General features: G+C 38.1%; 1 protein-coding gene across 1 annotated transcript; it reads right to left on the minus strand.

The window, feature by feature from the left end:
- Positions 1 to 16808: 16808 nt before the first annotated feature.
- On the minus strand, positions 16809 to 25650 carry MKKS (MKKS centrosomal shuttling protein). Its single transcript, XM_043602892.1, has 4 exons — positions 24590 to 25650; positions 22346 to 22521; positions 21304 to 21414; positions 16809 to 19458 (listed from the first exon to the last, which is right to left on the minus strand). Exons 1-4 carry the CDS (start codon positions 25572 to 25574, stop codon positions 19018 to 19020), a joined length of 1713 nt encoding a protein of 570 aa, XP_043458827.1. The 5' UTR covers positions 25575 to 25650; the 3' UTR covers positions 16809 to 19017.
- Positions 25651 to 26047: the final 397 nt, after the last annotated feature.

A 26047-nucleotide genomic window follows, 5' to 3' on the forward strand; every position in this document is an offset into this window, starting at 1 on the left:
GTCTAATGGCTGTGTTAATGACAAGTCAAATTTGGGTTATTTCTTTTACATGCTCAAGTGGAAGTAGCTAGCTAAAGTAAGGCTGAGGCCAATCCTTCAGTAAAATGAATATTATTGTTGATATTTCAGAGTTCAGATGTTCTCAGAGTGAGCCTTTTCTAAAATCCCTTTTCATATTTTGATTCTCCAATCTATAGGTACAAAATCAAGTTAAATTCTATTCACTTGGGAGCTTAATCATTTTATGACCTTTTGAAGATTTCACAATCGTGACTCCACTTTTCAATATTCATTTCCATCTGGATTGATCCAAGGTGACCAGAAGTTATTTTTGAATTTTGAAAATTATGGAGCCCTTAGAGGCATAAATTTATTTAATTTTTTTTAAGTTTATTTGTTTATTCATAGAGAGAGAGAGAAAGGGAGAGAGAGAGAGCACACACGCATGCCAGTTGAGGAGGGGCAGAGAGAAAATCCCAAGCAGGCTCCACACTGTCAGCACAGAGCTGGATGTGGGGCTCAAACCCACAAACTGTGAAACCATGACCTGAGCCAAAACCAAGAGTTGGATGTTCAGCTGACTGAGCCACCCAGAAACCCCATTAGAAGGAGAAATTTAAATGTAGGCTGTATAAATATTTTCATGCCAAAGTTATTATCAGAGATGTGAGAGAATTAACATGACATTCAATAATTTACGAGAAAAAAAAGCATTTTTTTTTAAAGTAAGCTTCATATCCAGCCAAATGCAGGGCTTGAACTCAAGACCCTGAGAATAAGACCTGAGATCAAGAGTCAGATGCTTCACCAACTGATCCACCCAGGTGCCCCCCGAAAAAGCATTTCTAATACTGAATTGTTAGGACTTATATAAATTGTTGTTACTCTGTTGTGATAGCAAAGTATTTTACTTTTCAAACGTAATACAGAAATAGAGGATATAATATAAGGAACCCTCATGTATTTATCACAGATTTTCAATATTTATTAGCATAGGGTCCATATAGTTTCATTTATACTCAACCTACTATCTCTTTCCCCTCACTAGATGATTTTAAAGCAAAGCCCAGGGGGTGCCTGGTGGGCTCAGGTGGTGGAGCATGTGACTCTCGATTATGGGGTCCTGAGTTTAAGCTCCATGTTGGGTGGAAAGTTTACTTAAAAAAAAAAAACTCTTAAAAAAAAAAAAGCAAATCCCAGACATCATATTTTATCTGTGTAGGCTTCAGTAGACACATACGCACGCATATTTTAAAGACTTAAAGACCATGGTATCATTATCATATCTAAAATAAATTGACAAAAATTCTTCAATATCATCAAATAGTGAGTCAATATTATCATTTTCCTCATTGTCTTATGATGATGATGATGATGATGATGATGATGATGATTTTTTGGTTAGTTTTTGATTCAGGATCTAGTCAGGGCCCATATATTGCATTTGATTACTGTATCTCTTAAGGGTCTTTTAATCAATAGGCTCCTGGGGTACCTGGGTGGCTTGGTTGGTTGAGCATCCAATTTTTGACTTTGGGTCAGGTCATGATACCAGGGTCATGGGATAGAGCCCTGTGTTGGGCTCCGTATTGAGCGTGGAGCCTGTTTAAGATTCTCTTCCTCTGCTCCTCTCCACTGCTCTCTCTTTTTAAAAGAAAAAACAATTATTTAATCAGTAGCCTCTCTAAATGCTCCTTTTCCTCTGCCATTATTTGTTGAAGAAACAGGTTGTAACACCACAGTTGAACAAGTTGACTTTGGTATTGTAATTCTATTTGGATTCACATTTACTGTTATTCACATGTAGTTTTCTTGTAGAAGTGAGAAACCATATTTCTATTAAATCCTGTCCCACCAGAAGTCCACTATGAAATGGGATTTTATTGCTGACTCATTAATAAGTGGCTCTATCAGTAAATATTTATTAAGTGCTTACTATCTCTTAGACACTGTGCTAAGCACATTAAAAGCATTATTTCACTCAATCCTCACAGCCCTTCATGAGGTAGCTATGATTATTCCCATTTTACAGACAAGGAGATTGAAGCACAGAGTTCAGTAATTTGTCCAACGACACTAACTTTTGGAACTGGGAAAACTGGGATTACGATCAATTTGTCTAACATCAAATCCATGCTCTTAACAATAGCACTGTTTTATGAGCTTTTAGAAAATATCCCCATTTTAGGAGGTGTTAGTGTCCAGACCTGACTTCCACATTTTTCTAGTTTTCTTTGTACCCTTATTCCTCAAAGTGTGGTTTGTAGGCCAGCGGGAGAATCTCACGTTCTACCTCAGATCTTCTGTATTGGAATCTTCATGGGTGGGGCCCAGTGAACCTGTAATAGTTCTCCAGGTGATTTATTTTTTTTAATTTAATTTTTTTTTTATTTTGAGAGAGACAGAGAGAGAGAGAGAGAGAGAGAGAGAGAGAGAGAGTGAGTGTGTGTGTGTGTGTGTGTGTGTATGTGTGTGTGAGTGGGGGAGGGGCAGAGAAAGAGAGAGACACAGAATCTGAAGCAGGCTCCAGGCTCTGAGCTGTCAGCATAACTGACTGAGCCACCCAGGCGCCCTTCCAAGTGATTCTTAATGCCAGCCAAAGTTTGAGAGCCACAGCTTTAGACTGTACCAGGTTGGTGGTCAGGATAGCTACTTAATTCTTCTACCTTGTATTTTGAGGCAGTTTAGAGAGATATGAGGAGAGTTGCAACTCTGGATTATGGCTTTGGATTTTATGACCATGGAAAGTAATAAAAATAAATGCTTCTTTCTCTTTCTTGGAGCTTTCCCCTATTTATCATTTCCTATATCATTTTTTCATAGACTTTTCCATGTTCTTCCTTTTCCCACCCCCGACCCCTGAACCCTATGCAGCTATTGTGTTAGTTTAGAACTCCTGGGTACTTAGAAACACACAGCCAGTGTGATGGATATACCATGAGAAGCCCCTCCCTCTACATGTTTTGTCTGAAGTTGGCAGAGCAATTATCTGTTCACCTCGAAGGCTCAGCCCAAATGGCATTTCCTGGGTGACCCTGCCTTGACTGCCTCCTTTCCTGGGCCAGAATCAGTTATAATCTCATTTCCTTTCTTGAGTCAGCTGGAACACACACATACCCCACCCCTTCACCAAAGCTTTTATCACAGGGGACTGTACCAGATATTTAAATGCCTGCCCCCACCCTGATGGCTGTCTTTTGAGGACTGTCACTATCCTTGTACCTTTTATATCTGTACGTTGTTCATCAGTGTAGCACACAGTAGGTATAATGATTTCTGAATGAAAGAAAAGAATGCAGTGAGTCTGGGCTTCAGCATTCGAGTAATGGGCCTACTCTTCACGATCCAGGGGTAGGAGTAAGAGTGTGTGTGTGTGCAGAGGCACAGGCAGTGGTACAGAGAGAGATTAATAAGCCCAGGGAGGCAGCATGGTTTGATCATTGCTACAGCCAGTCAGCCCAAATGCAGGTGAAGCTGTGGGAGACGGGAGAGGGCACTTGCTGTCAAGGCAATGTTAACCTTAAAAATAAAACTACCACTTATTTTACCAGCAAAAGATGGGTTTCTTTGGAAGCCACAGAGAATTGCAATCCAGACACACAAGCTTCAGCAAAACCACAGGCAAGTCCAGCAAACAAAACAGAGGAACATTACTTTATAAAGGAGGAAGTTGGGAGGGGTTGCTTTGAACAAAAGTCCGTTAGAGAGAAGCAGGAGTTCAGGGCAATGACGCTTTCTCATTGGCTGAGTGGCAGGGGTGATCCATCTCTTGTAGGAGATGCAATCAATGTACATTGTTCCCTGTTGGGACATGTACTTGGTGATTCTTTTCTTTTTTTTTATTTTTAATTTTTTAAAGTTTATTTATTTATTTTGAGAGAGACAGAGACGGTGTGAGCCAGGGAGGGGCAGAGAGAGAAGGAGAGAGACAAAATCGCAAGCAGGATCCACACTGCCAGCACAGAGCCCGATGTGGGACTCGAACCCATGTATGACAAGATCATGACCTGAGCCGAAGTTGGACGTTCAACCAACTGAGCCACCCAGGCGCCCCTTGATGATTCTTTCTTGTTGAGATTCTTCTGTTTTTGTAATTGACAGATCTCCCTGTAATTGACATTGGGGGTAAGGTTCCCCCCACCAGCCTCCCCTTCTAGCACCCGGAGTCCACTTTAGTCAGGTTTCCCTTTATTAATTTTCACACAGTAAAGTGTTACAGCTACTTTGGAAATAACTTGATACAAATTCCACCAGCAGAGTTATTCTGCCTGTTCCCACCTATCTCCTTTCTGAGTGGTCAAGTTTCATCCTATGGGGATTGGAGGCCAGGTGGGGGCAGAGACCTGAGGAGTACAAGATTTGTTTCTAGCTCAGCAACATATGTAAAGCTTCTAGTCTTGGGAAGCTTTCCTTTAGTAAACATATTGCCTATTACCTTGAATCAACTTCTAAAAGATACTAGTTTATTATTATTATTAAGAAAGTAATATACACTTACTGCAGATTATTTTTTAAAAACTGAAAAGTTGGGCACCTGGGTGGCTCAGTCGGTTGGGTGTCCAATTTCGGCTCAGGTCATGATCTCATGGTTTGTAAATTTGAGCCCCACTTAGGGCTCTCTCCTGTCATCACAGAGCCTGCTTTGGGTCCTCTGTCCCCCTGTCTCTATCCCCACCCCTCTCTCATGCATACCCTCTCTCCCTCTCAAAAATAAACATTAAAAAAAGTTTAAAAAAAAAACCAAACAGAAAAGTTGATAGGGCCATCCATAATTCCATTACTCAGAGAAAATGATAATTAATATTTCTTGTGTATTTTTTCTCTTGCAATTAGCAATAAAACTCTACAGAATGATTTAATTGAAATATCATCTGAAATTTTCAATCCTTTACATATGTTTAAAATGTATGAAGTGATATGGGATTGTGCAGTTTTGCATAGGACTTCTAAAATTTTTGGTGACAGGAGAGTATGTATAAATCAACAAAATGCGGGGAGCCTGGGTGGCTCTGTCAGTTGAGCGTCCAACTCAGGGTCAGGTCACAATCTTGCAGTCCGTGAGTTTGAGCCCCATGTTGGGCTCTGTGCTGACAGCCTGGAGCCTCCTTCAGATTCTGTGTCTCCTTCTCTCTCTGCCCCCACGCCCCTACTCTCTGTCCGTCTCTCTCTCTCTCTCTCTAAAAATAAATAAACATTAAAAATTTTTTTTAAAAAGTCAACAAAATGCAGGCTGCTTGCTCTGTGGGTTAGCTGAGGTCAGAGAATAGTCTTAGTCATTTTGTAATTTGAAAGTTAATATACATTTTAACTGAAAATATTAGTAAGTGACCATTTGGTCTAAATGTTTTCCTCTTTACAAAGTATATTTTTCCAAAAGTAAATAATTTGTTCTTATCTATAGAGTGGCATGCCATTCATTTTGACCTTAAATGTCTATAAAAATTATGCAATTTGGCAGGCAGGTCTGACAGTCCTAGGTCAACCAAATGTTTTGCAGATTAATAATGATAGCTATGCTCTTCATTTATCAGCTTAGCTGGGAATATCCTGAGTTCAGAGTCGTACAGTGGTTGTTGGATGCACCTTTAGGCAAATTTATTTTTGTAGCAGTTGGCAATATAAAAAAAAAAAAGACAAAGGCAGTGGTTTCCACTTCACTGAAAATAAAAGCAATATTTATCTTAAGAGCAGTGCTCATTACACTTTACATTATTCTATTTAGATGACAAGCTATTATTAACAGGAAGCAAAATGCTATTCACAGTACATGTTACAGGATCATCATTAACTGTGCAAGACTAGTGTTTTTGTAGCCTTTCAGACATACGCTCCAATTTGGCTTCGTTATCCCTGCTGTTTTCTAAGCTTGCTTGATGTATTTTAGGGTGTAGATAGATCTCAAACAGGAAACAAAAAGATCTTCTTGTTTGGAATTGCCAGGTCCTTGTTATAGCGGGAGTTTTTTGGAAAACCCATTTAAACAGTGAAACTTCATGTTTTGAGATTTTATAATAATGACAATAAAGCGTACACATTAAACTATTTTTTTTATTACCCATTTTCAATTAATTCAATCATTTGGGACATTACTGTAGGGTATATATTCGTTGGTTTTATATCTCAAAAGATAAGTTTCTCATTGACTAGGGACGGGTATAAACATGTAAAACCTGAAACATCACAAAAGAAACTAAAAGAAGTTGTAACAATCCTTTTTACTATTCAAATTGTACTGGCAGTCCTAGAATGCAGTGAGGTCAGAAAAGGAAACGAAAGGACAAAACTGTTATTATTTGCTGATAATACAACTGTTTAGCTCCAAAGTCCAAGAGATTCAATTGACTTGTTAGAGCTAGTAAGGCAATGTGGTGCCTGGGTGGCTCAGTTTGTCAAGTGTCCAACTGGCTCAGTTGGTTAAGTGTTCAACATGGCTCAGGTCATGATCTCATGGTTTGTGAGTTTGAACCCCACACAGGGCTCTGTACTGACAGCTCAGAGCCTGGAGCCTGCTTTGGATTCTGTGTCTCCTTCTCTCTCTGCCTCTCTCTCTCTCTAAAACAAATAAACACTTAAAAAAATTTAAAAAGAACTAGTAAGGGAGTGTAGTAAGGCAATTGAATAAAAGTTCAATATGCAAAACCTTTTCTATAGGTCAGTCAAAACCAATTGAGAAATGTGACATAAAGATTCTGTTCACAGTAACAAAAAAACTTATAAAATGTCTAGGAATAAACTCAATGAAAGAAACATATAAGGCACATAATTAACCAAACTATAAAGTTATTAAAGAACTAAAGTTCTAAATAAGGAGATATATGTACACCAGTTTTCAGGTTGAGCTGCCTGCATATTACATGGGTGTCAGTTATGTACAAATAATGAAATCCCAATTAAAATCCCAAAGGATCTTCATGGAACTTGTCAGGCTGATTTTAAAGTTCATTCATCGGAATACCCAGAACCTAGAACAGCACCTGGCAAATAAAAGGAGTGTACCAAATGTGTGGTGCTTGAATAATCAATGAATGAACAGCTTCAATAACTACCTATATGCAAATGACTCCCATATTCGTATTTGTACCCTGAAGTCATCCTCTGAGCCCCAGACCTGTATATTGAATTGCCTGCTTAACCTCTTCACTTGATTAGCAAGAAACCAATTTAGACTCATTACCCCTCTTGCAAATCCTGTCCTCTACTAGTCATCAAGATGAGTAAACTCAAAGCTGGGAGTTATCTGTAACCATTCAACTGTCCATTTACGATGGACATCCAAATCATCACAAATCCTGTTGAGTTTATCTGCTGAAATTTTCCTGAGTCCCTCTGTGTCTCTCATCTATATTGCCACCACGGTCTGTCATAATTTCTTCCCCATTCGAGTGAATAACTTCCTAACTAGTTTCTTCTCCTCAAACTCAGTACTTTTCCTTCTGCTGCCCTCCTACCTCAAAACAAGGTCAGGATTTTCATTGCTTTTAGGATTAATTCCAAGTTCTTCACCGTGGCTTACAAAGTTTGGCCTGGCCTGGCCCCCACCTATGTCTTCAGAGTCATCTTCCATGACATTTGCCCTCACTTCTAAGCTTTGGCCACAATGACTTTTCAATTTTTGAAATATATTATGTTCCTCCTGCCACAGGGCCTTTGCAGATGCTATTCCTTCTGCCTGGAATCATCTCATTTCTTCCTTATCCTAATTAACTCTACTTCTCCATAAGATCTCATCTCGATCATCTTAGGTACGATCCTCCTGATTCCCATCATACTCATATCACTCTGCTTCATAGCTCAAATTAAATTTACTTTACGTGGATGATTTTCAGACTTCAAGCTTAATCAGAACAGCTTAAACATGTCTTTTTGTACTTACTATGGTTTCCCTAGCCATGATGCTAGGGAGAATAAATAAATGGAAGAATGAAGGTATCAAGGTAAATATATGCACAATGACTTGAAATGGCCAGCATTCAATAGCTCTTCATTCAGTGAGTGAGGAGAAACTTAATCTGGTTCTAAGTAAGAAAGGATCATGGGCCAGAAAACCAACTGCAAGTGCTTCATGTTTAATTTCACATTTTGAAATTGTTTCCACAGGAAAGTCCCAATATTGACATCAGTGCATTACAATGAAAACCAGAAAGGATTCAAATATGAGGAGAGATTCATCCATGCAGATAATCGGGATTTGATTTATAATAAACAATGATGAAGTAGATATTTCTTACAATGCTCAGTTAAAAGCAAAAAAGAATATTTAAACAAGAACTTGAAATCATCTGTGTTTTAAAGATCTTGGTTTCACGTACCATAAATATAAAGATAAAATTTTCCATTATACTTCATCATTATGTAAGACTAGCTTAATTGAATAAGATGTTCATGCATAGTAAATTCATAAGTAAAATAAATAAGAATGGCTGACAGTTTATCTTGAGGAATTGATAGAAATTTTTGTTTTAGTTTTTAGAAGTTCTTTAGTTTTGATGAGTAACCTAAGATTTTTCAAGTTGCCTATATAATCATAACATAGATTCAAACTTACTTCACATATATTTATTCATTTCTTACAGCCCCCCAAAATTTTTAATAAGAGTAAAGAGATGCAACATAGTAGTTTTGATAATACTTTAAGCACCATTTATAACAAATGTTAGTTATTTGTTGACACAGATTAAATGCATTTTTCCTAATTTCTTTTTTTAAATAATTTTTTAAATGTTTATTTTTGAGAGAGAGAGAGAAAGAGAGAGAGAGAGAGAGAGAGAACAAGCAAGGGAGAGTCAGAGGGAGAGGGAGACACAGAATCAGAAGTAGGCTCCAGGCTCCAACCTGTCAGCGCAGAGCCAGATGAGGGGCTCCAACCCAGGAACTGTAAGATCATGACCTGAGCCGAAGTCCGACGCTTAACCGATTGAGCCACCCAGGTGCCCCATTTTTCCTAATTTCAGGGATTATTTAATTACTTTGCAATGAAATCACCTATTCCATACCCATAAATATATCTGATACACTGATAAAAAGTAAAATGTAACGCATTTCTCTATGTTTCTAGTTAACCAAAACTGTCGGGGAGATTTAATAAATATGCACATTGTGTAGTCCCTGACATAACCCAAGAGAATTATAAGATTATACTGTTAAATTACTAAGCCTACATGAAGATTTCAAAATTAAGCAAATGATTGAATATCCTTGTAACCACTCCACCTAACTTTATAAATTTATAATTTAGCCTTATCTCAATTAAAATTTTAGAACATTTGTTTTTTTTTTAATTTTTTTTTTTAACATTTATTTATTTTTGAGACAGAGAGAGACAGAGCATGAACAGGGGAGGGACAGAGAGAGAGGGAGACACAGAATCCAAGGCAGGCTCCAGGCTCTGAGCCATCAGCCCAGAGCCTGACGCGGGGCTCGAACTCACGGACCTCGAGATTGTGACCTGAGCTGAAGTCGGTCGCTCAACCCACTGAGCCACCCAGGCGCCCCTAGAACATTTGTTTTTTTAAACGGATTTTGATAAATGTATGACATGTATACACCAGTGCAGTATCCTAAAAAGAAGTTTCACTGCTTTAAAAACCGATGTGCTTTGTCTATGAAAGGGCGGGCCTACGTCTTGTTCTGTGTTCTCCACCTTGAGTGACTACGTCCCCCACATGACCCCTTTTCCGGGAAAATCGCAGAAACCTCAGACCGAGCCTCCTCCCCTTGAGTAACCTCCCGCTCACCGGTTCAAACTTCCTGATGAAAACACGCCCAGCGACCTGCGTAACAGGACTCCTACCCTTCCCCAGCCAATTGGCCGAGGCCACGACCCTTCCCCAGCCAATTGACTGAGGCCACAGCCATTACCTCACCAACTGCCCCTAGACCCCTATAAAACCTTTGTGCTTTTGAAACTCACTCTCTCTCCCTGGTATCTCACCGCTGCGTAGGTGCAGGTAGGGGATTGAGCTCGAGCTAGCTCCAATAAAGGCTCTTTTGCTTTTGCATCGGACCCGGCTCCCTAGTGGTCTTTGGGGATCACGAACTCTGGGCATAACATCTATGTATCCCTCCCCATAATCTCTAGCAACCACTAATCTCATGTCGCCATAGGTTTGCCTTTTCAACAATGTCATACAATTGGAATCATATAGTATACAGCCTTTACAGATTGGTTTTTTTCACTTAGTCGTGTTCATTTAAGTTTCTTCCGTGTCTTTTCATGGTTTGAAAGCTCATTTCTTTTTACCACTGAACAATATTCCATTGTCTGGGTATACTACAGTTTATTTATCACCTCTTCTACTGAAGGATATCTTGGATGCCTCCAAGTTTTTTTTTACCGCTTAGGTGAGACACCACTGCTGGAGGGGGCTGGAGGTGTGTATTTACCTTCCTCCACTTGGAAAGGTAGAGGGGGCTAGAGTTGGTATTCCCTTCCCTCAGGTAGGTTTGGCTCTCATAAAATCCTAGCAGGTTGATAAAATAGACTGAAAATTAATAAAAGGAAACCTTGTTTAGAATGGAGTCAGGCGGCCAGCAGGGGGAGCTTTCGCATCCTGCCACAATTTGTCAATTGCAGATCCAACAGGAAGAGATGTACCTTTCAATTAAATACTATTTTAGCGGAAAAAAAAGGTTCTTCTTCTGCCCTGGCAACAGCCCAGCCAATGACGAACGGTCACAACCCAGCCAATGACGAACGGTCACAACCCAGCCAATGAAAAGCCACTATACTTTGAACTCCCAGTTTACTCCAATGGACTTTTTGTTTATAACAGCCTTGTAACTCCCCACCCCCCCTTAATTTATAAAAGACCATTCCTCTCCTTTTTTCTACGGAGTTGCCTGTAGTTTTGCCTTGTTTTGTACTGTAGCTTCTGTGTCCCAGAATGCAATTCTCCACGATTCCCAACTAAACTTATTTGCTGGTAAAATAACTGGCAGGCTTTTTTTTTTAATTTTTATTTTTTTAAGTTTTATTTATTTAAGTAATCTTTACAGCCAACATGGAGCTTGAACTCTTGACCCTGAGATGAAGAGTCTCATGGTCTACCGACTGAGCCAGCCAGGTGCCCCTAGGAGTTTTATCTTTAAGGTTAGTTAGCAAGGTGTTGGTAAAATAATTTCTCCTGAGGGGGAAAAAAAAATTCTCTAGTGTATTTCCACATGGTTCCTTTTCGTCTACCCTTATTGGAAACACAAGGGGATTTTTCTTCAGTATTCAATGTAAGTACCTATTAGAGCTCTGGAATGCGGTGGGGCTTAAAACTCACAAAAGTATGAGGACTCTCCTATGACTTGGTCTCCCTGGAGGTCTTACTTTTTGACATGTGCGTAAGGAGCTGACATCAATTCGTTAATTACAGTTTCAGTTCTCCCACGCTGGTAGTTGTTTCCACAATGGTTACTGATTGTGAGTTTCTGCTCTGATAAATTGTGATTCTCTGTATCTGTTTGTCTCCACTTTTGGGGATAGTTGTTTGCCCTGTGCCCTCACTTTTCTAATGGACTGTGATAGTGGTGATTTATAACAAATATATTTGGTCTTTGTCCCAGGTCTGGCACAGAGCTCCTAAAACCCTTGGAATTTTCTAAGTGGTGAGAGCTAAGGTGTCTTTTGTTATGTTAATGACATTCTTAGACTGAACCTAAGAATGGGAGCTGGTTGCCAAGGAACCAACCAAGAATATAGGAGTGGAACTTTCAGTACCACCCTCTGACATCCAGACTGCACAAAGGAGCTGGAGGTTGAATCATTCACCTCTAGTGAATGACTTAATCAATCATGCCTCCGTAAGTAAGCCTCCATAGGATGGCGTTTAGAGAACTTCTGGGTTAGTGAGCACAGGGCTTTGGGGATAGTGGTACAGTCAGAGAGGGCATGGAAACTCTGTGCTCTTTCCCTATACCTTGCCCTATGCATCTCCTTCATCTAGCTGTTCTTGAGTTCTATACTTTTATAATAAGCTCGTGACCTAGTAAGTTCTTTGAGTTCGGAGATCCCCTGTAGCAAATTAAGAACCCAAGAAGGGATCATTGGAATCTCTGATCTGTAGCTGGTAGGTTGAAGCACAGGTAATATCCTGGTTTTGCAAATGGCATCTGAAGTGGATTGGTTGGGGGTGGGGAGGGGCAGTAATGTAGAACTGAACCCTTCTCCTTTGGAATCTGACGCTATCCAGGTAGATCGTGTCAGGATTGAGTTGAATTGTAGGACATGCAGCTGGTGTCTGGAGAATTGCCTGTTGGTGTGGGAACCTCCCCACAACTAGACACACACACATTGGGATTTGGTGATCAGGATTACCTCTTACAGGTACAGTTTTACAGATTTACACCAAAAAATGGTTGTTGATTTTGCAGTTTGTTCAGCTTTCTACTCGTTAATTAGGATGTAGTGGTGACTTTGAAGCTCCTCACATGTAGGATGAGAAACAGAAGTTGTAATGTATTTTTAAAATGCTCAAATTCACTCATAATCAGGAACTTTAAAATTGAGAAAAACAGTAAACATGTTACAGACAGAGACACTAAGCGGGAGAAGAGGTTACGGGACATCATACTCTCCTGCATTGATGGTGGAAATGTGAGTTGTTATAGTTTTCTGGAAAACAATTAGGCAGTATTTATTAAATGGTACATTTTTTTGTGACCTAACTCCTTACTCATTAGAATCACTTGAGGACCTCACTCTTATAAAGGAAAACATAATTAGGTAAGAATATGTGTACAAAGTTGTTGGCTGAGCGTCCCCCCTCCACACACACACACACACACACAGGACAGGGTCAGATAGTGATCTCCCAGGCATAATCTCCCTGGGAAGGCTTGTTTGGGTTTAGAGAAGTTCCCTGGAGAAGGGGTTAGATGTAAGCCATCAGCGGCCAGGATACTCACAGCATTTAGGGATGGGTGCACCAGGCTAGCAAAGGGGACAGCAACATCACAACTTGTAAAGGCATATTATGTGACCGTGAAAATAATGAATGAGATCAGTTTCAGTTGACTTGGAGACATTTCTGAAAAAAGCAAAGTTATATACAACAATCTCTCTTAGTAATGTAAACATTTTTTGTCTATGTGTTTGTATGTAAATTACGTGAGCATAGAGAAAGTATAGAACAGTATCCAATGAGTAGTTTATATGTGATACCTGGGGAAGGAGAGTAAGTGTGAAGGTGATGCAGATAGAGATGCCAAGTAGAAGACAATGTCAGGTGTAGGGCAATTTAAGGCAAAAAGGGGGCAAAAGAGATTGCACTTTGGTTATAATTAAAAAACAATAAATGGAGAAATGACTTGAAATGTTTGGTGGTAAAACCTGGCATTGGTGCTTCTGTCCAAGTTGGGCATACTTTACTCCCTGCACAACTGTAACCTGGGGAAGGAAGATTTACATCTTGGGCATTTTTTACTGTCTGTAGTGAGTTGAATGGTGTTGCACCCTAGGCCCCACACCTGCGAATGTGGTGTTATTTGAAAATAGGGTCTTTGCAGATGTAATTAGGGATCTTAGGATGCCATCGTTCTGGATTTCGGGTGGGCCTAAAAATTTTTTTTTAATGTTTGTTTATTTTTGACAGAGAAAGTTTATTTTTGAGAGTGCAAGCAGGGAAGGGGTAGAGGGAGTCACAGAATCCGAAGCAGGCTCTGGGTTCTGAGCTCAGCACAGAGCCCCAAGCGGGGCTTGAACCCACGAACTGTGAGATCATGACCTGAGCTGAAGTTGGACGCTTAATTGACTAAGCCACCAGGTGCCCCTGCAATAACTAGTTTCTTAATAAGAGAAAGGAAAAGGAGATTTGTGACCCTGAGAGAAGAGAAGGTCTGTGAAGATGGAGGCAGAGATTGCTGGGTTGGGTGTATAAACCAAGGAATTCCAAGGATTGCCAACAGCCGCCAGAAACTAGAAGAGGCAGGAATGATTGTCCCCTGGAGCCCCTGTAGGCAGTGTAGCCCTGACGACATCTTGATTTCAGACTTCTAGCCTCCAGAACAGTGAGAGAATAAATCTCTGTTGTTGTAAGCCCACCAAGTTTGTGGTAATTTGTTAATGGCAGCCCTACCCAAGTCCTACAGCATCCATGTCACAGATGCTTTATCACAGGGTTAGATGGTATTCACAGGCAGGGGCAATAGTTTGCCCACTATTTTATATTCTTCACGCTACATAGGTGTTTTGCTGCTGCTTGTGTGAGTTAGTACAAATCAATAGAAACTGTGCCACATTTACTTGGGCATGTGCAGCTGGTTGGAAATTTGAGACCACGAAGAAAGGTTATGCATTTGCTTTAAAAAATTTACCTCTCTGATATGTACATATCTTTAATAATGTGCAGGAGAAGATAAATATAAATATAGATGAGGAAAATTAACTTACTGATAGGAAACATGGAAGGCCTATTAAGAAAAGATTTACTAAAGAAGGACAACATTGGCCAACAATGTATAAAAAATGTCTATGTCGTTAATAATTTTAAAAATGCAAATTATTAAAAGGAGTCCATTTTCAGCTATTAAGTTGGCAAAAAACTAGTGCTGGCCAAAGTTCAGGAAAACGAGTACTTGTACACACTATGGTCAGAGTATTTTGATGCAACATTTCTGGAAGACTTAATTAAGACAATGTACATTAATATAGTCTTTGCATTTCAAATAAATACTTAGGTCCAGAAATCATAATTCTATTTACTTATCCCGAGGAAGTAATCTGGATATGGGAAAAGGATATTTACAAGATGTTCACTGAGTTTTTGCTTATACTGGTACAAAAATTAAAACCAGCCTAAAAGTATACTAATAAAAGCTCATTGGCTAAATTATGGTAGAATCTCTACAACTGAAATTTCTTTAGGAATTAAAAATGATGTAGTAGTAGAATATGTAGTGATTGTACATGTTTATGACGTGCATCTTAGGTGAAAGGAACAGATTCTAAAGCAACATCCTATGTTAATACATTTTGGCAAAGCATATACAGAAACCAAACTGAAAAGATGCATATAAAATGTTAACAGTGGTTATTTCTGGGTAGTGGGACTACATTTGACTTTATTTTCCTTGTTTGTGTGTGATTCACATTTTAAAAATTTTCTATTACCACATAATGTTTATGAATGATTTGAATAATTATGTAATAATTTTATACAATTGCTTTTTAAGAAATAAAAATAATATTAAAAAAAAGTGTCACTGGCTAGGTGATCAGCTCCTTGAGTTCAGGGACTGTGAATAAATCTTTTTTTTTTTTTTTTAATACTTCTAATACCATTGACTGTTGTGTCTGGCAAACAAAAAGAAGTCACTTAACACTTCTCAAAATGAAATTTTAATACTTCAAGCAAAAGCTACAGGGCTAAACTAGGATTTTCGTTATAAATATTTTCTCAGTGTGATTTCTTAATAGGAAATTATCAAGTTGATTGATTTCCCTCTAAAGTCACAATTTATTACAGGTAATGGTATGGCACTGCTTTTAGTGCTTTTCTTACTAATTATCTCTCCAATAAAAGGCTTGATCTATATGTAGGAGTAGTTTTCAGGGACTGCATTTGCTTTTATGAGTATTACTGTGTATTTAATAAACAAGTATATAAATTTACTTGTAATCTAAAGACACAAGCTGACATTGGGTCTAGATACATTTAAAATCAAATTTTGTAAGTGGCAAAAATTTCCAAGGATTATGGGATACCATAGTTATTAAGCGGAAACACAACTACACGATAAAAAAAATTATAAAGATATCACATGTTTAAGCTTGCCTTTTCCTTCAGATCAAGAGATAGGTTTATTTAGACAGCTGAAACAGAGCCCTATAAGAAGTGTTTAGTCTCCTTGACTATTCCCCCAAGATTATCAGGAAGGAATGAATAACTGATTGGATGTTTGACAGGGCCTGTGTTAATTATGCAAGTGATTTTTGTACATGATTCTCTTAATAACCTGTATAGTTTATGTAACTGTAAACAATATTTTATTTTATTTTTTGGAGGTATTTTTTTTTTAAGTTTATTTTTATTAGAGAACAAGCGGGGGAGAGGCAGAGAGGGAGAGACAGAATCCCAAGCAAGCTCTGCACTGTCAGCATGGAACTTGATTTGGGGCTTAAACCATGAGATAATGACCTGAGCCAAAGTCCAGAGTCAGAAGCTTAACTGACCGAGGCACCCAGGTGCCCCCATATTGTTTTATTTTAAAGTTATCCAAAGAATTATTCACAGTGTAAGAATATAGGATATGATGGATCTTACAAAGGTACTTAAATTTTTTCTATCAGGTGAAATGCCTAACTAGCTTTGATTATACAAACTAAATGAGCTCAAGGATACTATGATAATAAAAGATTTATATGCAACTAAAAGACAATATACAATTTAAACATTCTGGGGAAAACACTTCACTCTAATGATTTAAAATACCTTTATGTTTTAGTAGAGATTATTTAATATAGTACAAATGGAAGAACTAAGGACTGGGGTATTTATAAAACCAAACAAGTATTTTGACTTAGAAGATTCCTTTAATTTGCTTTCATTTTCCAATATTTTCCTTGCAGCCAAAATCCTAACCTCTTTTGATAAATAGGATGCTAATCCTGTTGGACACCTACGGCTCAGTAAACCTGAATGCTACATGTCCTCTAAGTCCCACAGAAGTCGTGAGCAGCCGTCCCTGACTTCATTCTCTTGAGCATTATTCTCCCTTTCCTTTTTTTGTAGTGGTCAGGGTTTCCGGTTCTGTCTTCGAGGAACCTTGTAATGAGATATTCAGACCTCAATCTTACAGTCACAAAACATGGTCTGAGGCTTAACTTAGTTGCTGTTTCTGTCACTTATTTCTGTCAAAATGAGCTCCTCTGCAACTATTTGCATCATGAATTTTCATCTCATATTTTACCATCTGAGTTTGATGATTTCCTTCATCTGTTAAGGAATTGCTTTTTTTAAAAAAAATTATTTACAGTATTTTCTAGTAAGGCTTGTACACAACTTCAGGAAACATGACTTCATGAGACTATTTAAACAAATTTATGACATATTCAAAATGAGAGCATGGATGTTTCACCAAGGTATGTAACTGAATTTTATGGCAAAGCTAAATAAAAATGGCAGAGTTAATGGCTATCATGGGAAGTGGAGGCTCTTAACCTCTAAGATCAACTGGAGAGATTCAGCGTGGCATCCCTTTTTTGAGTAACTTGGAAATGCAGTAGAAGGCCAGGGAGACCCAGGGCAATTCTCCTATTCCCATGTGATACACTTTCTTAAGTGAATGTAAAACCCCATTGTAAGCATGTATGATAAAGAACAGTGCCTTTATGTTTGTAGTGATGGTGAAAACGCAGAGGCATGGCATCAAGAAAGCTTTTTGCCATTGTGTGACCAAGTTTTCAGTATGTAATTATAAATAAGCCTTTGCTCCTGCCTTTATTAGATGTCTATTGCTGCATAACAAATTATACCCAAGACTTGACTTAAGATTTATTATCTCACAGATTTTGTGGGTCAGGAATCAATCTGGGAGTAATTTAGCTAGGTTCTCTGCTTTAGGGTCTCTCTAGTAGTTGCAGTGGCAGGGGTTACTGCTAAGGCTCCACTAGGGGGGATATGCTTCTAAAAGAATTCTTGTGGTTGTTGGTAGGATTCAGTTCCTTATGTGCTGTTGGCTCGAAGGCCCTGTTTCTTGCTATGTGGGTCTCTCTGCAGGCATTCCCAACCCGGCAGGTAGCCTCTAATCAGGGTGAGAGTGAGAGATCAAGAGAGAAGCCCATCTTTCTACAACGTGACATCCCATCACTTCTGCTGTATACTCAATAAAAACTAGTTTTTAGGTCCCATGCACACCCAAAGGGTGGACTACCAGGAAGTGACATCACTGAAGCCATCTTAGAGGTTGCCTCTAATGTATCAAATGCAAGATACATTCACACACTCCCCAGATTGCCAAAAGTCTCATCGTATTACACCATCAGCTTGAAGTCCAGAATCTTATCACTGAAATCAGGTCAGGTTGGGTGAAGCTCCTCAGGTGTAATTCGTTAAGTCCAGATTCTGCAACACAGCTCCTCTCAATCTGTAGATCCATGAAGCTAATGGGACAAGTCATCTGCCCTCCACTCCCAACATACAATGATGGATTGAGCATGGGAGAACTCCAATAAGACATTCCTGTTCACAAGGGGGAGAAACTCAGAGGAGTCCCTACATCCACCCCACACTCAAGGGGAGGGGACTGTTCAAGGTCCTGAAACCCAGGATTGGGAGAGGTCACTAGGACCGTCTTAGAGGCTGCCTACCACACTGTCCTTCCATTTGACTCTAATAATAAAAAGTAAAATTTAAGAGACTGTTTTATGAAGCATAAGGTACACTCAAGTTTTCATAGTTTTATGTTGCATTACTGTGTACTACAATTTTTTCTTTGGCTCAGGGTAAAAATTATTTTGCATTACAAGAATATAGGAGGAAATTGCTTAAAAACTTTTTTTCCTTCTAACATGGCTACAAATCTGACTCTTACATTGTTTAATTTTCCCAAAATTTTCAAAATGTTTAAGGTTTAATATAACATCTGTTACAGCTCCATACTTACTCCTCAAGCTGCATTCTATATTTCATCTTCAATTTATCAATACATTGATTGCATTTGCATAAAATTCAAATTATATTCCTTGGTGAAACATCAGGTTAGTATAACCAAACTAGAGCATAGATTAGGAAGTTTTTTTTATTTCTGTATATTCTTAGAATGATGTCACAATAACAACACAAATTTAGAACATACAGTGGCATCTGTGGAATCCCTAAGATAACTATAATATCTTTAATAATGCTTCATGTTTTTAATGTTCTATGGTATTTCCATTTAAGAATCATATATTTTCCTTATATATCTATAACTTTATGAATAACCTATCCAAATATACAGAAGAGGGCTTTGGGGGAGAAAAAATATGCACATTATTTTTCTTAACTACCTAGGTTTTTTTGTTTGTTTTTGTAATATAAACATGCTGTTCTATCAGTTTTTATCTTCAATGATATATGAAAGATCCAAAATCAAGTTGGCTGTCTCCACAGCCACCTGCAGGCCACTAAGTTTAGCAGTAAAACAGTCCAAGGTCAGGTTGTTGGCTGAGCCCACAGCTTCATGTGGGAGGCAGGTTTGTGGTGCAAAGGGATGACGAGTACTCTTTAAAAAAGACCAGTGGAGTTCTTCCTGGCTAGTGTATAGTCCACAGCCACATCTTGAAAGCAAATCTGGCCAGTCAACAACAGAGGGAGACTCTGGCTGAGCAGACCAAAAGTGTCCATACTTCATGTCAGTAAGAATTTCACCTCCATCATGTTCTAGAGAGACAGCAACAGATTCTAGTGCACTGCAGAATGCTTCAGTGAGGAGCTGAAGTTCTGTTTGAGTACACCCATCATCTTGGAGAATGCTTTCGGGCTCATTACAAATCTAAATAGTAATAAAACCATTGAAAACACAGAGCAATGTTATAAAAATTTTTCTGAAAGATAAAATACTTGATCAAACCTTTATCATAAAGTTACTACTTGTGTTCAATTTCCTTAGGAGTTTAGCACAATGCTAATGGGCAACTATGGGTCAGCTGTCCAGGCTATAATCCCTTAATCTGGTTGATTATAGTATAAATATATGCTAGTCATGTTATCAGAAAGAATGAATCAGAATAAACCCCATCATTGGCTTACTATGAATGACTGCTCGGTAGTGTCTCCTCAATACATGAAGGGCATGGCATAATGCATATATTACAGGTTTTCATACACACAGGAGGAGGTTCCTTAAGGCTAATGTCCAAATGAAGTACTTATTTAGCCAACTGTTTGAGATTTGTTTAAAATGAGAACACACATGATTATTAAGACAAAAGCCATTTAGGGACATGTGCAATTTTCACATCAAGGTTTTAAAATAAATAATCTCTTTAATGAGAAGTAAATGTTTTTTGTTTGTTCCACCATTCTAAAAAAGTTTATCCTAGAGATTTAATGATAGAAAAAGTAATATATTAGCAAACTAATAATTGAATGATAGCTAAAAACCCATATTCAACCCACTTCAAAGCAGTGACCACTTTCTTTTTCGGCTCAGGATGTGTGAACCACATAAGATGGCCTCTACTGCATGTTCTTTCCCCAGATTTTCAGTACTGTATTGTTTCTTCAAAATTCTACTTAGAAAACCTTCCTCCTCCAAAAAACCTTTTCTAGTTTACTCAATCCCATTTGCAGACTATATTGCATCAATAGATGGGCACTGATTTTGTTTTTTGTGATGTATATTCTGATAACTTTTAGATTTTAAATCATTTTGGGAAGTAGGGTGGGGCACATGTGTAAAAAATGCACTGTCTCTCTAACCTAGTAAGCCACCAGAAGCTCTGCAGTCTCTTCATAACACTCCTGACCAACCAAAGAATCAACTGCAAATATGTGGGAAACATACCTTTTTGTATCTGTTTTCAAAAAGCCAGCATTTATGAAATAATCAGAACCATAATGGACTAAGTTTATGTATTATCAGGACATAGTTTCCTAAATGAATAAAAAATATTCCACTTGATAGAATTTATATTATAAACAGATACCAATTTAAAAATCCTAATAGAATCTGGGATGTCTGGGTGGCTTAGTTGCTTAAGCTTCTGACTTTGGCTCAGGTCATGATCTTGTGGTTCATGGGTTTGAGCCCTGTGTCAGGTTCTGTGCTGACAGCTCAGAGTCTGGATCCTGCCTCGGATTCTGTTTCTCCCTCTCGCTCTGCCCCTCCAGTGCTTGTGCACCCTCTCTCTCTCTCTCTCTCTCAGAAATAATAAATGAATAGACTTTAAAAAAATATTTAAAAAATCATAATAGAATCTAATACTTGGAATGCTTTATTAAATGAAATTAAGTCTTCTTGACAGTCCAGAAGGTAGGAAGTATTCTGTGGAATCTTAACACTTTCATTATGAATATCAATTATTATTGGACCACAGCAGTTGAAATCTCGAGTACAACTCCCACTTAACAGAACTCTCATTTCAACATGCAATATTTAGACAATACTCAAAGAATGTGATCATTTGGTAAAGGGCTGGATTAATAATAGTGTAATAAAGATATTACCTTATATTTGCAAATGTTATTTTCCTCATGTTTTCAAATACAATATTTGATTTGAACTACTGAGAAATTAAGCATTAAAAGTTCCAGAGTATTATGATTTGGTTTATTGTCTCATAAAAACAAATGTTGCTGGGAATTCAGATAATCTGAACAGGACTATCTAACCTACCTTGTGTCTGATATATGCTGCCAAATGAGTTTCAGTACAGCCACCTCCCAACAAAACACTCGGTTCCTTGATTGTTAACTGCAAAACATGCAGTGCTGTTTGACATGTGAGCTAAAAAAGAGATGAATCATCAGAATCAGACATCGACATGAGATACACAAAGAACTATAACCATTTTTCAAGGGAACTTAGATAGTAGACTCAAAGAGCTGGATTTTAATTGCAAAAGAACAAAACTTGTGTTGCCAAGGTTGTAATGTGATGAATACAGTTTGAAACAATAAAGATTAGAGATTAAAGAAAAATACTTTAGCCAGATGTTTATTTCCATGGGCAGGATTAATATCATCTTTCATATGCACTTAGCTCCTCAAACTGAGATTGACAAATGGATGTCCTCAAAATAACTGGGTCAGTAAGGTTTGCTAGTATTTCTACCAAAAAGATTATTTCAGTCTAAATAAATGAGTTATATACATGCTATAGAATTTATTTCAGGCTGCTATGGAAATAATATAGCTACAACCCAGTAGTAGTAGTAGTAATAATAATAATAATAATAATAAAGAGAGCCCTTTCATATTTACCAAGGACATATCCTTGAGTATATATGAATCAAGTTTGTGACCAATACTCATATAAAAGTTGCATGTGTTATTGCTGGTAGAAAACAACAAACTCTTAAGAGGTGGATGGGTATGGCTGGGGAACTCATTTTCTAAGTGAATTGTTCATACACATTAGCATCAACGTATACACAATTCAAGTAAAGTTCACATGTCAAGGACCTTTAGATTGCTTGTAAATACTAGAAATAATAACTGGTAGCACTTGCTAAGTCTACTGTAGTATCACGGGCAATTAAATCAGCTTACTTGTGACTTTAATTCTCTCATTTTTGTTGTTGCTTCCTCAATCACCTAGGAAAGTTATGAAAAACAAAATGCATAGCTCAGCTATGTGAAGATAACTATTGTGTCTGTCTGACTATTTAATCCCTGTTTCAGCCCCTAGACAATGGAATTCAAAGTTTGTTACCTACCTTCAGCTCATCCCAGGCAGTGTCATTTCTGTTGCAGAGCAGCAAGCTGCAGATAGTTGCCTCATTAGGAATAAGATGAAGAAAATGTTTGAAGCCAAATTTTTCAGTGCACAAATCTTTTACACTTCCATAACTACTAGGAGAGATTGAGCCTAGGGAACCAATAGGCTGTGTTCCTATTTTTTAAAGTTTAGAAAACACAAAAGGTATGAGTAAAGATGGAACATACAATCATGTACAATGGATTCCTAAAAGCCCCTAAGCATACACTTCGAAACATGAAATGTAGACTAAATAACAAGATGTATTTTCTAAAACCTACAAAATAGGTAGTAGTCTGCTATTAAAATGATATACACTAAAGCAGAGGTTCTTTCACTTTACAGACTTCTTTGAACACCTGTTAGGAGCTATCTTATACTCTAGAAAAGCACATAACAATGTGCATCCATTTTCTGGGAGCTTAACAAATTTGCAAGAACCCAGAAAGTAATCCCTGAACAATTACACTTATTTGAATATTCTTTTCTTCTAAAGCCTCAAAGAATAAGGAATACTTGAGTAATCTAAAATTTAGGGATTACCAAAAAATGCCTACGAGATATGTATTTCACTTGGACACAACAAAGAATCTGAGAGGATCTGGCTCTACTGCTTATGTGCCACTGGACACGAAGCAAGTCTCTGATGTCAGAGTCTCTGATGTCTGGGTGGGTCTCCCCATATGACAGTAAGATGGGAACAGTAATGCCTACCTCACAAAACAAATCAGATATTAAATGTTCTGTACTCCATGACAAGCTTCAAACACATCAATGGCCTATGCACAATAATCCCAGATCATCGATAAAGAGGAATTTTGTCTGAAGGGGGAGAAAGGAGGTAATAGGTAATGTTAACCTAGATACACTCAGGAAGGTGGAAAATATAGTTTACCTGAGCCATGGGCTTGGTATAGTTTTTCCCCTTTTTATCTCACAAGGTCTCTGCTCCCAAGATCCAGGACTAAAGCTCTGGCTATTAATACCATGTTCTAGTTATATGTGGGATAAATAAGAACTGTGGGCTGGTATAGAAACCCTGTGCCCACATGAACTATTGTTTCTATAGCAAAATGTTTCATATTTTAAAAACTGACTAACCTGTAATACCCGATATTCACAGCTGGAAAAGTCATGAAAAATCAATAAATATTTAAAGCTATGGGTCTGACCCAGAACATCAGTGAGTTCCATAGAACTATTTCCATTATTTCTTCATAATTTCCACTTTGACAATCATGGGACAGCCTTATAGAGGTAGGGCAATAATCCAGAGATATTAGGTGTTCAATACTGGCATACACACTACTACATTTTGATGAGTTATAATAACACTAAATATAGTGAACTTTAACAATGGCTTAAAGTCTGATAAACGTTGCAATTGATCAAAATGATCAATTTTGGTATGTTGTCGATACAATTAAAGGGATACTGAAAGTGGCTCAAATCACGAACTCTTCACGTTGTCATGTTTCTTTGGCCGTAATAAGTGAGTATCAATCTTATGTCTGATTTTAATTTACAAAATACAGTGAATTTCTTTCTTGCCTGTTACAATTCTGTATCTTACCAAATATATTAGTTAATTCAACAAATGTCTTAGAACACCTACTGGGGACCAGGCCTGTTGTCAGTGCTAAAAATAAAAGACGATCCTGATTCTTAAGGAGCTCAGCTGGAAATATCAGATATTTAAAGCTAGTGCGTGTACATACCCACCCACCCACTCCTAATTAAGAACTATTTAGGCAGAAGTACAGTAGTGAAGAAGTACAGAAGTGAAGAAAGGGGATCTTTTAGCTGCAAAACTACCTTCAGAATGTAATGTGATTTAAGAGGTTTGTAAAATTCAGTTTTGTGTTAAGTATGAAAGACCTAATGATTATGAGGTGGTTAAACTTCTCCATACTGTAAGATACCTGGGGGGGCTAATAGTTTTACGTCATAACAGATTCTGTTGTCCTTTGGGGGGCAGGAAAATACATAGAAATAGCCATAATCACTCAACTTTCAGTAAGTGAATGCTATAGGATATCCTTTATGAGAAACCTTTGCTGCCAGAAATGTTAACATATGCTATAAAGTTGGCGGCTTCTAAAATTTTTCAAGATGTTCACAGTGACACACACCAAGAATATCTCTGCTCAAAAAAAGTGTGATTTATTAAGTGTAAGAGGCAAAGGCTGAAGGTGCTTTTTACCTGTCACTTTACTCAGGGGTTCCATGAGAGCCGCTCCGACTCTGTCTATGGCAATCATGCGATGCATACTGAGAAACTGTTTCAAAGATGGGTGCACAACTTTTTGGCATATGACTAGATCTATGTGATCACTAACTAGCTGCCTTCCTAGGTTAAGCAACTGGTCCAGGACTGCATTTTCAAGAGAAACCCCAGAACTGACCACTACAGTTCCTTCTCCAGTGTCAGAGAGATCTCCAGATAAAGATGCACAGAAGAGTGCCACCTTGAAGGTGTCTGATTTTTTGATAGGTAAGATCTTCATCAATTGAACTTCTGATATTTCAAGAAGTATTCCAGGTAATACAGTAGAATCTGTAACTCTTTGACCTTTTAAAGGCACAATTATACTCTTTCCTAAAATGAGGCAGTCTTTGGTGTTTTCTGGAATTGTAAGCAAAAAGGCTCTCAGAATCAAAGCACTGATATGGTCTATTTCCTGTCTGGTGAGCATGCAGGCAGGTTTACTTGTTACTATACTGCGCACCAGCCAAAGGAGGGTCTGAGTACTACTGAAGTCGACTAGAATTCGACAACCACAGAACTCAGACTGGAGGTAGCTGGTGCAGAGGCTCAAAAGATGCTTATTTAATTTGATAACAGTGGTGGGCATCAAGCCTATTCTCTGAACATTTTCAATCAGATTGCAGCAAAGAATGGCTGTGAATAAGCCACAGTCACTGAAGCACGACACATGATTCTGCATGGATGTTGTTAGGATCTTTAAGATGGGATGGGTGACGGAAAGGTTAGCGAGCAGGGCTGACGACTGTGAGGTTGTGCACACACAGCCCCCGAGGCCATTGTGCAGCTGCTTCAGCCTACCTGAAGGGCCATAGCTCGATGTTAGGATGCCTTTCAAGACACAAAGTGTGGCCCTGACTCCCTCACTTGTCAGTGGTTCACTTTTACAGAACGATGGCTTTTTAGCTTCTAAACGAGACATCTTACTTTGGGTGATAATTGGTGAGGATGGCTTTTATTTTGTCAACCATATTTTTCTGTTTATTGCATTGTCATGGGTTTTGACATTTAGAAAAAAAATTATTCTTCAAGGAATGAAAGTCTTGAATATGCAGCACTGTGGCTATAAAATTAGCTCCAGGTTTATGAGGCTTATCAGCATGGAATGACTTAATGACATAGTAATAATTCCAGGTATTTATTTTTCCTTCATTCGTCAATACTCATTTTGTTTGCCTCTAGATTGAGATTTTACAGATTGTTTTGCAGCCCTCTGTATAAAGTATGTTCCAAGATGGACACCTATGAAAGACACCCCAGCTACAAGAAGCCAGTTCTTTCTAATCCAGCTGGTGTTTTTCATCTCTTCTTTCAATATGAAGCTCAGATTCAAAGATACTTCTTTCTATAAGAAATAAAAGTAAAACATTTTAGAGAAATAATTCCAAAATATTT

The sequence above is a fragment of the Prionailurus bengalensis genome, chromosome A3, assembly GCF_016509475.1.
Source record: "Prionailurus bengalensis isolate Pbe53 chromosome A3, Fcat_Pben_1.1_paternal_pri, whole genome shotgun sequence".
NCBI lineage: Eukaryota > Metazoa > Chordata > Mammalia > Carnivora > Felidae > Prionailurus > Prionailurus bengalensis.